We start from the raw sequence: 14977 nt of genomic DNA, 5'->3' as shown, positions 1-14977 counted from the left end.
CAAGGTGAACAAGAAAGGTCACTACCTGACAAGCGCAGGAGTCTCAAGATGTTTTGGAGACCTCTAGAAGAGAGGAATTCACCCAGATCTACAGACATGGCAGGCAGAATCTGTGGCAAGCCCTTGGCATAGCTTTCCTGGCCCTGAGGGGCCTTTTAAAAATTCAGTCTGGGATTCCTTATGAAAAGTTCCAGCACAGCCAATTTAAAGGATCAATTACACGTATGTAAATAAATCAGACCAAGTTTGTGAAAGTCTGATTTCCATAATTTGGCTAAAATATTTGGTAAAAAATGAGGGTAATTTTGGAGAAAGATTGTTTCAATAGATATTAAATTCTAGTTCTGTTGGGGTCTGTATTTATTGCCTAAGACTTACTTCCCAGATAGCTCCTTGTTATATAGTTGTAAAGTTTAACCGAATTATTAAAGACACTGAGCTTGTTTCTGAAGCTTATAACAGCAACCTATCTTGAGATGAAGATCAGATGTCCCATGACCTGTGTGTGACAAGGCCCTATCAAAATTGAAAGCTACTGTGTTAACCATATTGTTGCCCCCAATGTTCAGGATAGAAAGAAAATTTTCTAGTGAAGTTGTCAGGGTATAACTACTCATACATGACATATATAATTGCTAGCTTTAAGTCTACTGCTAAAAGCACATACACACTGCTTGTGTTACAATTCGGTATAATTAACTAAATGTGTAGCCTATGAAATGTTTCCCCATTAGCATACCTCTGAGCCTGTTGACAGCATCTGATTAGTTTTCCCCCAAAGTAGATACCTAGGCAAATTTATATAAACAAAAAGGAGGCCTAGCACAGAGGAACATGAGGGATCCAGGGGGAGGCAGCAACCACCCTGACATCGAGGGACAAGTACTTTGGTCTACTGAAAGATTTGCAATCAAAAGGGGAAATGATAGAAAAATCTTCACATATGGAAGTATGGGGGAGTCATTCTGGCTTATACACGGTTTAACTTAAACTTTACTGACCAGAGCGGCCTGGTCATATGGTACATATGCTTTGGCCATTGAGGAGGGGAATGAATTTGTCAAGTCAAAATGGAAGACGTGGTTCAGACATCCAAGGTAGAACTAGGTGGCCTTTGAGGACGTGATTTTAGACACATCTGTCTTGTTGAGAACTTGAATTTTCTGAACTGTATCAGACTCTGGGATACCACCAGCCATTCTCAAAGTAGTGCCAGCTGGCAGCTGCAACCTTATCTCAAGGTCTCCTCTTGTAACTATTAAATTTTTTAGACAACAAAACTGCTTTAGATCATACATTAGCAGAAAAAGGAGACATGTAATGGCCAATAGCTCCTTTCATGTTAATATCACATCAAAAGTTATAACCTACTTAGGGGGAGACTTGTAACCAGTTAATGTAATTTTATCTAAGTGCCAGGTCCAGATTGGTTTTCAGGCTCATTCTCCTGAATTTCTCAGGGAATGATATCTACTTTCCAAGGTCTGTGTGGGTTGTCACTACTACTCCTACTCCTAGATCTGGCACACCACAACAGTGGACTAAAGAACTGAGATCTTTTTTTTTAAAAGAATTGTTTTGATGTGGACCATTTTTAAAGTCTTTATTGAATTTGTTACAATATTGCTTCTGTTTTATGTTTTGGTTTTTTGGCCATGAGGCATGTGGGATCCTAGCTCCCAGACCAGGGATCAAACCTGTACCCCCTGCATTGGAAGGCGAAGTCTTAACCACTGGACCACCAGGGAAGTCCCAGGAACTGAGATCTTAATCATACAAGACTCTGATTCAAGACTTGGAACTTGGGAGTATTTCCAACTCAGTGTCCACTCCCCAAGGTGAGGCAGGACTATGCCCCATTTTAGCAGGAAGCAGACAGACAGGTCATCACCCCATTCCCTCAAAGATTTGGAGAAGGTTGAAACAGGGGTGGGGTATTAAAACTGAGTCATCCATCTCCCCAGCCCCCAAAAGTGGACTCCCTCGGCGGAGTTTATGATTAACCTCTTTATCCAAAAGTTTATTCCCTTTCTTATCCCACACCTGTTCCCAGCAAGACTGAGGAGTATCAAAGAAAAGGGGAATTTAAAGTGAGTGGGGCGCCGCAGGCCCCTCCCAGGTACAAGTCTTTCTGTGTCCCTATAGATAACAATCTGATACATAATAACAGAGTTCTTAACCAGGAACTAAAGCCCCCACCCAGGCAGAGGACAGTAACTTCAGGCTGTGCACAAGCACATGGACCCAGCCTGGCTGAAACAAGATGGCTGATGATTGAGATTTCTTTAACACCACCGTTACCATCAACCAGAGGAAGGTCACACACCCTGCACCTTCCCCCAAATTTTGCCTGTAAAACCACTTCCCTAGACACCACCAGGGAGTTCGGGTCTTTATCACATGAGCTGCCTGTTCTTTGCTTGCCCTTTGCAATAAACTTTGCTCCAAATTCCATTTCAGTTTGTTTGGCCTCACTGTGCACTGGGCACACGAACTTGGGGTCTACAACACCAGTTTATATCCTTTACACCTTTAGTTAATATTTTAAAATATTAGTAGGGGCTCTTTGTATTATTAAAGGGATTAATTCCCTATCATGTTTGTTGCCATTATTTTCAGACTTTTGGCTTGGTTTATATAGTATGATGTTACTACTTACTGGTTTCTTGTCTTTCATTATGAGGTTTCCCAACTCCAAGGTTAGATACTCTAAATTTCTCTAAATGTATTAGTTTTAGTATCTAGAGCTTAAGTCATCTGAAATTATTTTTTCTATGGCTTCTAGGGTTAATTTTGTTCTCATGCAGATGGACAGCCCATTCTGTCGACATTTACTAAATCAACTAAACCTTTTCCCAAACTGAAAACACTTAGGTCCATATATTAGCTTTGTGTCTACACAAACACCAAGGTGTGGTCAAGTCTCTGTGCCATACTTCTATATTTGTCATCATCATACTTCCTCTATTTGCTTACTGTACTTCACAGTAAATTAATAAGAGGACAAATCTCCCTTCACTGTGATCTTTTTTTAATTTTTTCTTGGCGAGTCTTAGATAATTACGGTTTCAAGAGAACTTCAAAATCATTTGGTCTAATTCTAAAAACCCCCTTGGGGATTATGGTACTTCTTCATCTAAGAAATAACTTGTCTCTCCACATATTCACACTTCAGTTGCTTGTCTTTCAATAAGATCTTAACATAATTCTATCAGTCTCAAAATCATTCCTGTTAAATTTATTCCTAGTATCAACTGGTCATTATTTTGAAAACGATTTCTGGCCCACACTCAATTTCCATTCAAACTTTTGCATTTAGAATAAGGAAAAAAGTTTTAGTCTGCCTTTATCCTATAGCTACACCAAATTCTCATGAGTTCAGCTAGTTTTCTAGATGAGTTTTCTATATTTTGTGAGCATTCATACCCTCTGCAAGTAATGTGGTTCTGTCTATGTTTATACTGTTTTCATTTTCCTACCTTACTGCATTAAGGAGTCAAAAACAAGGTTAAACAGAGCATCCTCTTCTACTTCCTAGTTTTAGTGGAAACCGCTTATGTATTTTGCCATTTAATACAGTATCTTTACATTTCTGATCGTTTCTATTATGTTTAGGTAGTTTCCCTTCTCTTGTAATTTTCTTACCAAGTTTTTATTAAGACTGCTAAATATTCTCAAATGGTTTGTCACCTGTTAATACCAAATTGTTTTATTATTTTTATAATGGATTGTGTTGACAATAGATTTATGGATTGTGTTAAGAGATTTAAGATTCATATCTCTTCGGGCTTCCCTGGTGGCGCGGTAGTTCTGCCGATGCAGGGGACGCGGGTTCGTGCCCCAGTCCAGGAGGATCCCACATGCCGCAGAGCGGCTAGTCCCGTGAGCCATGGCCGCTGAGCCTGCGCTCCGCAACGGGAGAGGCCACAACAGTGAGAGGCCCGCGTACCGCAAAAAAAAAAAAAAAGATTCATATCTTTATACTTAACTAAATTTTTTTTGGACATAACTGAAAATTCTTTAAACTGCTAGATTTACTGCTTATAAATCTATTTTCTAAAAAAGGATAACATTAATTATGTTTTATAAATGATAAACAGTTGCAAGGACCTGGTATTTTTTTAATGGTAGTATTTTAATGGCTAAGGGGCTTGCCTACTGCTGTCCCACAGACCAGGAACCCCCACCCCTTTAGAGCTCCAGGAAAACTCTCAGCCTCAGAAGAATTTTTCAGACTCCCCCTGGTGGCTTTTCTGTTCCTGAAAGGGAACTCCACAGTACTGAAGGTTTAGGTTTGCGGTTCTTGTTACATTTTTTTCTTAATCCATAAGTCAACCTAAGGAGCCGCCAGGGAGACATGAATTTGAAACATTCCTCTAAAGTTACCCTATAAATTGCCCTTTAAACTCCCTAAACTTACTGTCTTCATCTACAAAATAGAAACAGTTGCCACTTGATACACATGTGAGGATTAACACTTTAGGCAGAGGGTCTGGCTAACAATGCAAACATTTGCAAACAATGGTAACTTTTAGCTCATTGTGAAAAGTCTGTCATGCTCTGAAGAACCTAAATTCCCCCTCTTCTTTTTCATGTGTATAGCATTATATTTTGACTTCCGTGTATACTATAGTATGCTCACTGCCAAAAGCATAGGTTCCATCCATTACCATACAGTTTGATCCCCTTTAGCCATTTCACCCTCCCCTACCCCTTCCCCTCTGAGAAGCACTACTCTGTTCTCTGTATCTATGTATTTTTATTTGGTTTGTTTTTTTCCTTTATTTAAATTTTGTTTTACATTCCACATGAGTGAAATCAGTATTTTTACAGTATTTTTCTTTCTCCATCTGACTTTATGCTAAGTGGAAATAATACCCTCAAGGTTCATCCACGTTGTCACAAATGTCAAGATTTCTTTCTTTTTTTATGGCTGAGTAGGATTCTATTGTGTATGTATACACCACATCTTCTTTATCTGTTCATCTGTTGATGGACAGTTAGGGTGCTTCCATATCTTGGCTATTGTAAATAATGCTGCAATAAACATGGAGGTGCACGTATCTTTTCGAATTAGTGTTACCCTTTTCTTCAAATAAACACCCAGGATTGGAACTGCTGCATCCTCCCTCCCTTTTTAAACTTTCCAACAGTGTAAGTGAAATACATACTTTCTTTTCCTTTTGCCCATAAAACTATCTCAACTGCATTTTAACATTGATATAATTTCTCTCTGTTTAAAAAATTAACACACGTGGGCTTCCCTGGTGGCACAGTGGTTGAGAGTCCACTTGCCGATGCAGGGGACACGGGTTTGTGCCCCGGTCCGGGAAGATCCCACATGCCGCGGAGCGGCTGGGCCCGTGAGCCATGGCCACTGAGCCTGCGCGTCTGGAGCCTGTGCTCCGCAATGGGAGAGGCCACAACAGTGAGAGGCCCGTGTACCGCAAAAAAAAAAAAAAAAAAAAAAAAAAAAAAAAAAAAAAAAGAAAAGAAAAGAAAAGAAAAAATTAACACATGTACCATGAAATCAAATTTGGATACACACGTATTAGAGAACATGGGTAGGTGTAGGTAATTTACATAACAAATGAAAGCATTCATCTATATGTTTATAAAACTAGAGGTACACATTTAAGATTCTGGTCAAATAAAAATATGCATTTGCTTAGTTATCTTGCTCTACCTAATAATGTAGGTATGGGCACCTAACATATGAATCCTCAAAATACAATACAAAATGTATCCTATAAACTATAATGATCAGTCAACTTACAAGCACAGTAGAATTTAGGAACTTATTTGCTTAGCAAGAAGCAATTATTCCTACATCAAACATCATCTACACCCTCTAATAAATACCTGAATTCCTTCTCAAAGACCCAGACACAGAAAGACTCAGGCTAAAGAGACAAAAGTCAAAAGTGGTGGTTGCCAGGTCATAAAAAAGGTACATGGCATCTTTTATACAAGAATGAATTAATGTTATTAAATTCAAAGAATCTGGAGTTAGCCATTTCTTTCTTTCTTTCTTTCTTTTAAACTATATGTACACACCTTCCCTGAATACAAATGTATATAGAACTCACATAAAGAGAATAAAGGATAGCAGAACAGGCTACCTCAAAATACGGTGCTTTGGCATATTGAACATTTTGAGCTGTAGGCACTTGAAAAACAGCAAATGTAGGGAGAGGCTTTCTCTGAACTCCCCTTTATCTGCCTAAAGACACATCCCCCAAAAGGAATTCAACTGCCATAGATCCCCTCCCCGAGGAATTCAACCAGGGAGCATGGCCTCTTATCACAGCAGATAAGGCTGACACCACACCCAGACAAACTCTGTCACAAACTATCATACTTCTTTTTCTACTCTTCTAAGGGCCCTGTTCATTTTTCCTAAGTCATTATTCTCCCTTAAGACTCCTACATCCCTCTGACCCTATTAGGATCATATTTAAGCCTAAATTCTAAAGCTACCTCTGAGTTGCTCATTTTTCTGTGCATCTCCCATAAATACATGAGTTTAAAACATTTAATAACTTGTTTTTCCTCTTGTTAGTCTTTTATTACGGGGGTCTCAGGCAAGTACTAGAAGGGTAGAGGGAAAATTTTTCCTCCCCTACAAGATGACCTATCATCTTGATTATTTATCTTCTTAACCAATTATACTTAAAGCTGTTTTCAGAAGGCACAGTTCTGATCAACATATTATCGGTTGACATAATAAAAAAACATTATCTGATAAATATAATTACCTGATAGCAGTCTCCTTTAAGATTGTCTAGGACATCACCACATGTTTTTCGCATGTATTTCTTACATCCGTCAATCACCATTTGGTCAATGTTCGAAATAGGTTAAGGAGAAATTTCCCCTGGATTTGGATGTATCAAAGAATTCTGAGATATACTTTTTAAAAAGGTTAAGATGAACATTTTTTAACACTAATTTGCGTATCGTAAGTTTAAAAAATGATAAATGAGACAATGACTTCATTTGTTGTGCACCAAGGACACTCAAAAGGAACTCAATTTTCTTCTAATGAAGAAGCCATTTCAGCAATTGCTGAACAGTAGACACAGTACAAAGGTTACTTGCTCTTTAATTCTCAACTCTGCTTCTTGTTGGTAGCCATATAAAAAGGTACTGGTGGGCTTCCCTGGTGGCGCAGTGGTCGAGAGTCCGCCTGCCGATGCAGGGGACACGGGTTCTTGCCCCGGTCTGGGAAGATCCCACATGCCGCGGAGCAGCTGGGCCCGTGAGCCACGGCCGCTGAGCCTGTGCGTCCAGAGCCTGTGCTCCGCAACAGGAGAGGCCACAACAGTGAGAGGCCCGCGTACAGAAAAAAAAAAAAAAAAAAAAAAAGGTACTGGTACTAAGTGGAAATGTTTGTTCAAGGTAGTCTTTATAACACATTTACCTCGTAACATTAACTTGAGTCTTAAGACAAAAAACGAGGAAGAAAACAAACAAAGCCCACTTAACTTGATCTCTTATACCACAAAGGATATCTCTACCATAGTGACCATCTTTGGTTTCAGTTTGACAATTTCACATAATATGCCCCCATCTCCGCCTCCTAGAATCAGTACATCTTTGCCAGTGTAATCTTCTTTGCCGCTGCCCATGATGGCCCGGGTATACGCCAGATCACTTTCCGCCAAATCTAGGGAGAAGAAACATCCAAAATGGTGACTATAACCAAAGCCATACACCACCTGACTTATACCAGAAAGTGCTAGAATCTAGAAAATTCAGAAATTTTCATTTTCAATCTTTAAAAACAGCAGTATACAGAGGTGTTGTTTTTTTGGTTTTTTGGATTGTGGACTTTCATCAACCCTACTCATCTTAACACCCAACATAAAATGTTACCTACATAGATTATATACATATATACTTTAGTCAGTAGGAAGAAAATTCAGTCTTTAGACTGTTCTGATATGATAATTAAAAAGCAATTGCATGTGTCCAGATGAAATATGAAGCAGAGTTGCTTCAAAAGAATATGAGAGAGGGCTTCCCTGGTGGCGCAGTGGTTGAGAGTCCGCCTGCCGATGCAGGGGACACGGGTTCGTGTCCCGGTCCGGGAAGATCCCACATGCCGCACAGCGGCTGGGCCCATGAGCCATGGCCGCTGAGCCTGCGCGTCCGGAGCCTGTGCTCCGCAACGGGAGAGGCCACAACTGTGAGAGGCCCGCGTACCGCAAAAAAAAAAATAATATGAGAGGTATGTATGTCCATGCCTCTCTCTCACTTTGTCACAGACATATATATACACTACCAAACGTAAGGTAGATAGCTAGTGGGAAGCAGCCGCATAGCACAGGGAGATCAGCTCAGGGAGATCAGCTCTCGGTGCTTTGTGACCGTCTGGAGGGGTGGGATAGGGAGGGTGGGAGGGAGGGAGGGAGACGCAAGAGGGAAGAGATATGGGAACATATGTATATTTATAACTGATTCCCTTTGTTATAAAGCAGAAACTAACACACCACTGTAAAGCAATTATACTCCAATAAAGATGTAAAAAAAAAAAAAAAAGAATATGAGAGGGAGAAAAGTAGACCGGAGTTCAGGGGAAACAAGATTGGCCAGGAGTTTATAATTGTTGGCACTCAAGGGTGAGTATATGTGGGTTCATCTTACTGTTTTGTCTACTTTGGTTTGGAATTTCCCATCTAAAAGACTTCTTAAAAAATAAGCAACATAAAATAGATAACCAACAAGGACCTACTGTATAGCCAAGGACCTACTGTATAGCACAGGGAACTCTACTCAATATCTTATAATAACCTATAATGGGAGAGAATATAAATAACAATAATATATATCCATATACATATGTATAACTGAATCACTCTACTGTACACCTGTAACTAACAACACTGTAAATCAACTATACTTCAATAAAAAATTTTTTTTAAAAAGGCAATTACATTTTCTTTTGAAATACAATCTAAATACTAATCACTAAGAAAACTAAGGAAAAAAGAGTAACAAGACAAAATTTTCATGGCTCTACTATAAAACATGAAAGCCCAGACAAGCCACAGGTTAATCCAATGCAAATACTCATCTCAAACAAAAAAAACAACCCAGCAGGGCCATGGACAAATCTGGACAAATCCACAACGGTGATATGTGTCAGGAAAACACAATCTAATACATTGTCACTTTGTCATGCGATTGGGGTAGGGATGGAATACTTACTAACATCCCCACTGAGGATGAGAATATTTCCAAATTGTTTTGAGTGTAAAATTTTAATGTTCTGGTAAGGTGAGTCTTCATCATACACCACTTCATCTATGTCGTACTCAACCAGGCGGCCATCTGCAGTGGGCCAGTATCTGTCAATGGCCCCTCCTCGAACTATGGGTGGTAATCTGGAAAAAAAGGAAAACAGGAATGAGCCTTAAAAGAAAGGCTGCTTAGGTGAGGCTGCCTTAAAAGAGGACCTGAGAACAAGCATGTGCAGGAGCCACATGACCCCAGGCAGACTCCTAAATAGTACACAACCAATCTAAAACTTGCGTTTTGAGGTTTATACAAACATGGCCACTACCAAATTTCAACACTGTTGTACATTAAGAATTTACTTTTTAAAAAACCTTTCTGGCATACTTTAAATTTTCCCTAAAAAATGTTGAAGGAGAAAATGGCCATTGCAGACATCATCCTTCACCCCCAAATACTCCAGCAGGAATCTGTTAAGACTGCCTACATAGCTACTTTGTCACTACCACATCCATTGAAGTCCACATGGATGGAATACCAGCACCTAGTAAGGAATCCATGTTCAAGTATCCCCAACTGCCAATTATCTCCTTCAGAGCTATTCTACTTTTGAATGAAGAATCATATACTGTATTTTGCTGTTTCCCTTTTTTACCCTCATTTAATCGAAAATAGTCCGTTGCAGGAATAGACACAGACAGAGAATGGACTTGAGGACACGGATGAAGTGAGAGATTGGCATGGACATATATACACTACCCAACGTAAAATAGATAGCTAGTGGGAAGCAGCCTCATAGCACAGGGAGATCAGCTCGGTGCTTTGTGACCACCGAGAGGGGTGGGATAGGGAGGGTGGGAGGGAGACGCAAGAGGGAAGAGATATGGGGATATATGTATATGTATAACTGATTCACTTTGTTATAAAGCAGAACTAACACAGCACTGTAAAGCAATTATACTCCAATAAAGATGTTAAAAAAGAAAATAGAAAAAAAAAAGAAAAGAAAATAGTCTGTTGGCGTCGTCACCTCCTCCCCGTGTTTCACGACATTGACATCACAGCAAAGTCTAGACCAGGTGTTCTGCAGGAAATCCCTCAAGTGGGTTTGCCTGAAGATCTCTTCAATAGAGTCAAGTTGGCATATTATGCAAGCATCACATCAGGGGCACGAGATGTGTTCCTGTCCTATTATTGGTGATGCAAAGAGTGACCACATGGTTAAAGCAGATGCCCACGAGATCCCTACACTTGCAAAGGTACCGTTTTTCCCTTTGAAATTACTAAGCAGGGTGTGGAGCGGTCCTGTGAAACTGGGTCAAGGTCCTGATCTCTCAACAAACCTTCACCAGTGGCTTTGGCATGTAGAACATTCTTGCCTGAACCAATTATTACGAGAAGAGCTGCAAACTGATGATTTTCTCATTCAGTTCTTTCTGTTAATACTGAGTATTTTAGATAGGGTGAATGTACTAGAAACTAACAGCAGAGGACACTACATGACAAGGAAAACCAGACCTGGAAAGGGGGCTTGGCAAATTAAGTGGAACACAAACAAGATGAGAACTCACTGCATACATAACACAACCATGGGCAAGTCCTGTGTTCTCAAGTACAGTGGGGTTTACAGTAAACAAGCCACAGGTACCTAAAATGCTGGGCTGGGCTACCTCTGACTCGCTTTGAAAAGTCTTTGCTCTTCCGCTCACCTGTTTCCAAGAATACAGTCTGAACCTGTTACAGGTTAATGAGGCTTTCTATGAGGAAATACTAACATCTGCAAAAAGCACTGAATTTACAAAGCAAATTCCCATAAACTGTCATTTAATCCTAACTCCTCCTAATTTAACCACTTCTTCATCTTCCAGGAGAACAAACTCAGCTGTTGGAATTAGGCAGATCAGAGGTTTTTCTTGTAAAATGTGGCACCCCAAACAGGACAAACCCCGAGAGTAGGCAAACAGGACTTGGGGGAAGCCTCTTCCACCTCTGGCTGATTGGTGGTGGGTGGCATGAGGTGGGAGCATGAGCTACCTGTGACACTGGATGAAAGTAACAAATAGCAACTCAAGGGCTTTCAGGGGAGGAAACCCACCCCTCGGGGTCGACAGCCGGCCACCTACCGGCAATTACTGAACTATGCACAAACCCAATGAAAACAATGTCCATTCTCAATTGGGTCAGTGGTGCCTTGGGGGCAGGTAAGAGCTCTTTCCTCCACAGCAACACAGTGGTTTTTAAAGAGATGCAAAGAAGCAAGGATCTTCTTCTTTTCCTTTTTAACATCTTTATTGGAGTATAATTGCTTTACAATGATGTGTTAGTTTCTGCTTTATAACAAAGTGAATCAGTTATGCATATACACATGTTCCCATAGCTCTTCCCTCTTGCATCTCCCTCCCTCCCACCCCTCTAGGTGGTCACAAAGCACCGAGGTGATGCAAGGATCTTTAAGGATGGGGAAGCCATCACCTTGATCATACCGAGCAGGACCCTGTGGGGCTCCTGGGCACAAAAGCCTTTCTGTGTCCCCCATTTCTTGATTACAAGAAACGGGGCTTCATTCAGCCTTCAAGACCTTCCCTGAGTGCCGAAGGGCAGTTCAAACAGATGCTAATTAGGGAAGGGAGGGGATGTGCAGAAGAGGGAGGAACAGTCAAAGGAAACAATAGTGCAGCCTTGGGGCAGGGTCCTGGTTCCCCTCAAGGGACACACATAACAATATCTTTGAGCTGTTTTGCAGATACTGAAGCCCCCACCAGGTGGCAGAAGTTAACTGCATGCTGCCCACCAGCACGTAGACCCCAGACCAGTTGCAACCAGAAGGCTGATGATGCTGATGCCCACTTACCTCCCCACCAGCCAATCAGAAGAATGTCCACGAGTGGATCACGCTCTCCTTGAACCATTACTATAAAACTCCTCACTACCCCCTCCAGGTCGGGACACGCAGTTCTGATGGCATTAGTCCACTGTGGCCCCCTTTGCCTGGCAAAGCAATAAACCTATTCTTTTCTACTTCACCCAAAACTCTGCCTCCAAGATTTAATTCAGTGTTGGGGTACAGAGGCCGGATTTGGCTTCACTAACATGAAGCACATCTCCCTGAAATGGGCTTTGGGAGATATTCTGGAGCCCTACATAACTCTCTTTTCAACCTTCACTACAGAAAGTTGAAAATAGATGGTAGAGAGAAAGACAGAATATGTCCCGGGCCTCAGGTACACCGTGTAAATTGCAAGAATTTTTCTTTTCAACAAAACATTACTGATGTAAGCTTGTTTTTCCTGTTTCTTTTCTTTTGAATAGCAGGATATGAAAATAAAGTTTCTAATGAATCCCATGGCTTCTTAATTCAGATTTAAATCACTGGCCACAGGGGAGTAATCATTTCAGATGTTACTGAGTCATTTGTTAATGATTCAGTCTCTAACAATGTCATTCCCCAGACAGAAAAGTGGCACCATTCTTGTCCTTTTGGGGCCAAAAACAAAGGGCCTACAACAAAGTATTCCCAACAACTTCCTGCCCCCTCCACCCTGATTTTATGAAAAGATGTAAAAACAGTGACAAGGAAAAACAAGGCCTGTGCTGTTTTGAACTGAAGATCGGAAGTATAACTGCATTCTCACTTCAAAAACTCCCATATCAAAACCACAAAGGAACCAGACTTCTCATGAGTGGGGAAGCCCATAAATGCATTCCATCTATGTGCTCACTCCTAGAAGTAATCCCAATAAAAACCAGACCAATTAAAAGAAAAAATCAGGCATTTTGATGTTGGCCAATTCATTATCACCGAGTTAAAGACACAGTGGGAACCCGTTCAATTCAGATGGACCAGGAAAGATTAGGAAAATTCTGCAAGCAGGAAAAGAGGGAAATTCCAGAAAAGACTGTAGGTGTGGACAAGTTCTTTAAGGATGGGGAAGGGCCCGAGGACACGTAAGCTGAACTTGGGTGGGGTAAACAAGTCTGGGTGCTCCAACAGATTTCAATCAAGTGGCCGAGTTCTACACTGTGTCCTGCTCTCTTCACATGCAGTTTCCTGCTTTGTGTCCATGTTGGAGGTTAAACAATTTTCCAGTTATCTTACATCTGCCCTGGGGCTTTCCTCTAGGCTGATCAAATTTAGCAGGATGAGCCATTATGTACTTAACTGTTCTTAAACAGCCAATAAGGACTCCCTCTTGTGGAAAGTGCCCTGAAATGGAGAAGTCTGTATTCTGGATGGTCACTTCCATCAGTGATGCCCCGACCTTACCGAAGTCTCTCTGTGTTTCTGCATCTACGGGTTTGCCTTTATGAGCAAGGGACAAGCCCACTTTTGAGGGCCTGATAAGGAGCCACCCAGGCAGGGCAAGGCAGAACCGCTCAGAATTACCTGCTGTGCAGCCATGATTAATTCCCAGGACCTACCAGACTCTATCCCTCGCAACAAATGTCAAAACTATTACTTCTATCAAAGCTCTTTTAACATCTGACACCACTGACAAATACTTCTGTTCTGTCCAACAGAACATTTCTGGCACCACAGAAATGTTCTTTATCTGCGTTGTCCAATATGGCAGTCACTAGCCATTAGCTAGAGACATGAGGCGAGACTGAGGAACTGAACTGTTTTTTTATTAACTTAGTTTTAAATAGTCACATGTGGCATATAGTGGCTGCACTCCTCAAGAAAGGTTAATGGTCTTAGTTTTCATCTGAAAAGAACCCACCAGGGGCTGCTTAAGGTGGGTGGCCTCTGAAACTCTTAGTACTTTGCAGTATCAATGTCATCTTACCTGAAAGCACTGAGGCAAATTTTCTATCATCCCATGCTGTCATAAATCTCTTAAAACTGCTTAATTCTACTCTGGGGCCCAGAACTCTGAGGAAAGACAAGAGAATCTTTTCTCTTTACTGGACAGGGTCGAGGCGTTTTCTAGCTCCCCTTCGAGGTGCCAGCCCCACCTGATTCTCTGCGTTACACAGTTCCAGCCCCTTGGAATCACTGTACACTCCCTTCTGCCTTTGTTCCACTTTGTCTAGCATCTCTTTCTCTCATATACAGTTAGTCTTCTGTTGTAAGGGCCCACTACCTCAGTCTACCAAGTGGCCAGAAGCAGAAGTCGACTTTGATCTCTTCTACATCTTAGACACTGCTCAGGGATAACACCACCATTCTGATTATTTTATCAATGAACCAAATATAAAAGAACATTCAGGAGTGGACTTACCGCTTCACCCGCTCAGTACTGTCCTGACTCAATTCTTTCATTCTTTCTTCTACTTTGTTCAAAAGCTGCAATCAAAAGAAAAGAAATGGGCTTATCGAATAAGCTGAGTGGAACAGGAGGTTGAGACTGTGTTGGCAGAGCTGTGATACTGGCAGATGCCCAGATACACCTGTCCTCCCTAACCCCTACAGCAGCCTGCAGGCCTGGCACAATTCCACACGCCACTAGCGCAACACAGTGTCAACCTCGCTTCAGCCTAAAGTACCAACAAAATAATGGCAAAGGGAAAGCCTCAAGAATATTGCAGCTGTAACATCCTGGATAAAGGTTTACATTCCCTCCAGTGCAAAAGTAAAATCATAACTCAGTACTCAAGCAGTCAAGGGAAAGATGACAGCCAGGTTCCTAAAAACTACTGAGGAACAACTATTTTTCTTCTAAAATCACTTACTTGAAGGGAGGCAAGTTTAAAATTAAGTGAATATTTAAGATAAAATAGAAATTTTATTGAAAAA

At 41.1% G+C, this 14977-nt stretch overlaps 1 protein-coding gene across 3 annotated transcripts in view; it reads right to left on the bottom strand.

The window, feature by feature from the left end:
• The window catches only part of SMS (spermine synthase), a 65299-nt gene that overhangs the window by 15770 nt on the left and 34552 nt on the right, over positions 1 to 14977 (bottom strand). For all 3 annotated transcript variants that reach the window (XM_033411444.2, XM_033411443.2, XM_004283072.4), the window contains 4 exons: positions 14463 to 14527; positions 9214 to 9389; positions 7515 to 7669; positions 6759 to 6848 (listed from right to left, as the gene is read on the bottom strand). In XM_033411444.2, the coding sequence (XP_033267335.1) occupies positions 6759 to 6848; positions 7515 to 7669; positions 9214 to 9389; positions 14463 to 14527 (486 nt within the window). The remainder of the gene's footprint in view (positions 1 to 6758; positions 6849 to 7514; positions 7670 to 9213; positions 9390 to 14462; positions 14528 to 14977) is intronic.

Source organism: Orcinus orca, chromosome X (genome assembly GCF_937001465.1).
Source record: "Orcinus orca chromosome X, mOrcOrc1.1, whole genome shotgun sequence".
Classification (NCBI taxonomy): Eukaryota; Metazoa; Chordata; class Mammalia; order Artiodactyla; family Delphinidae; genus Orcinus; species Orcinus orca.
The sequence above is the reverse complement of the archived record's forward strand: the minus strand, read 5'-3'. Positions and strand labels throughout refer to the sequence as shown.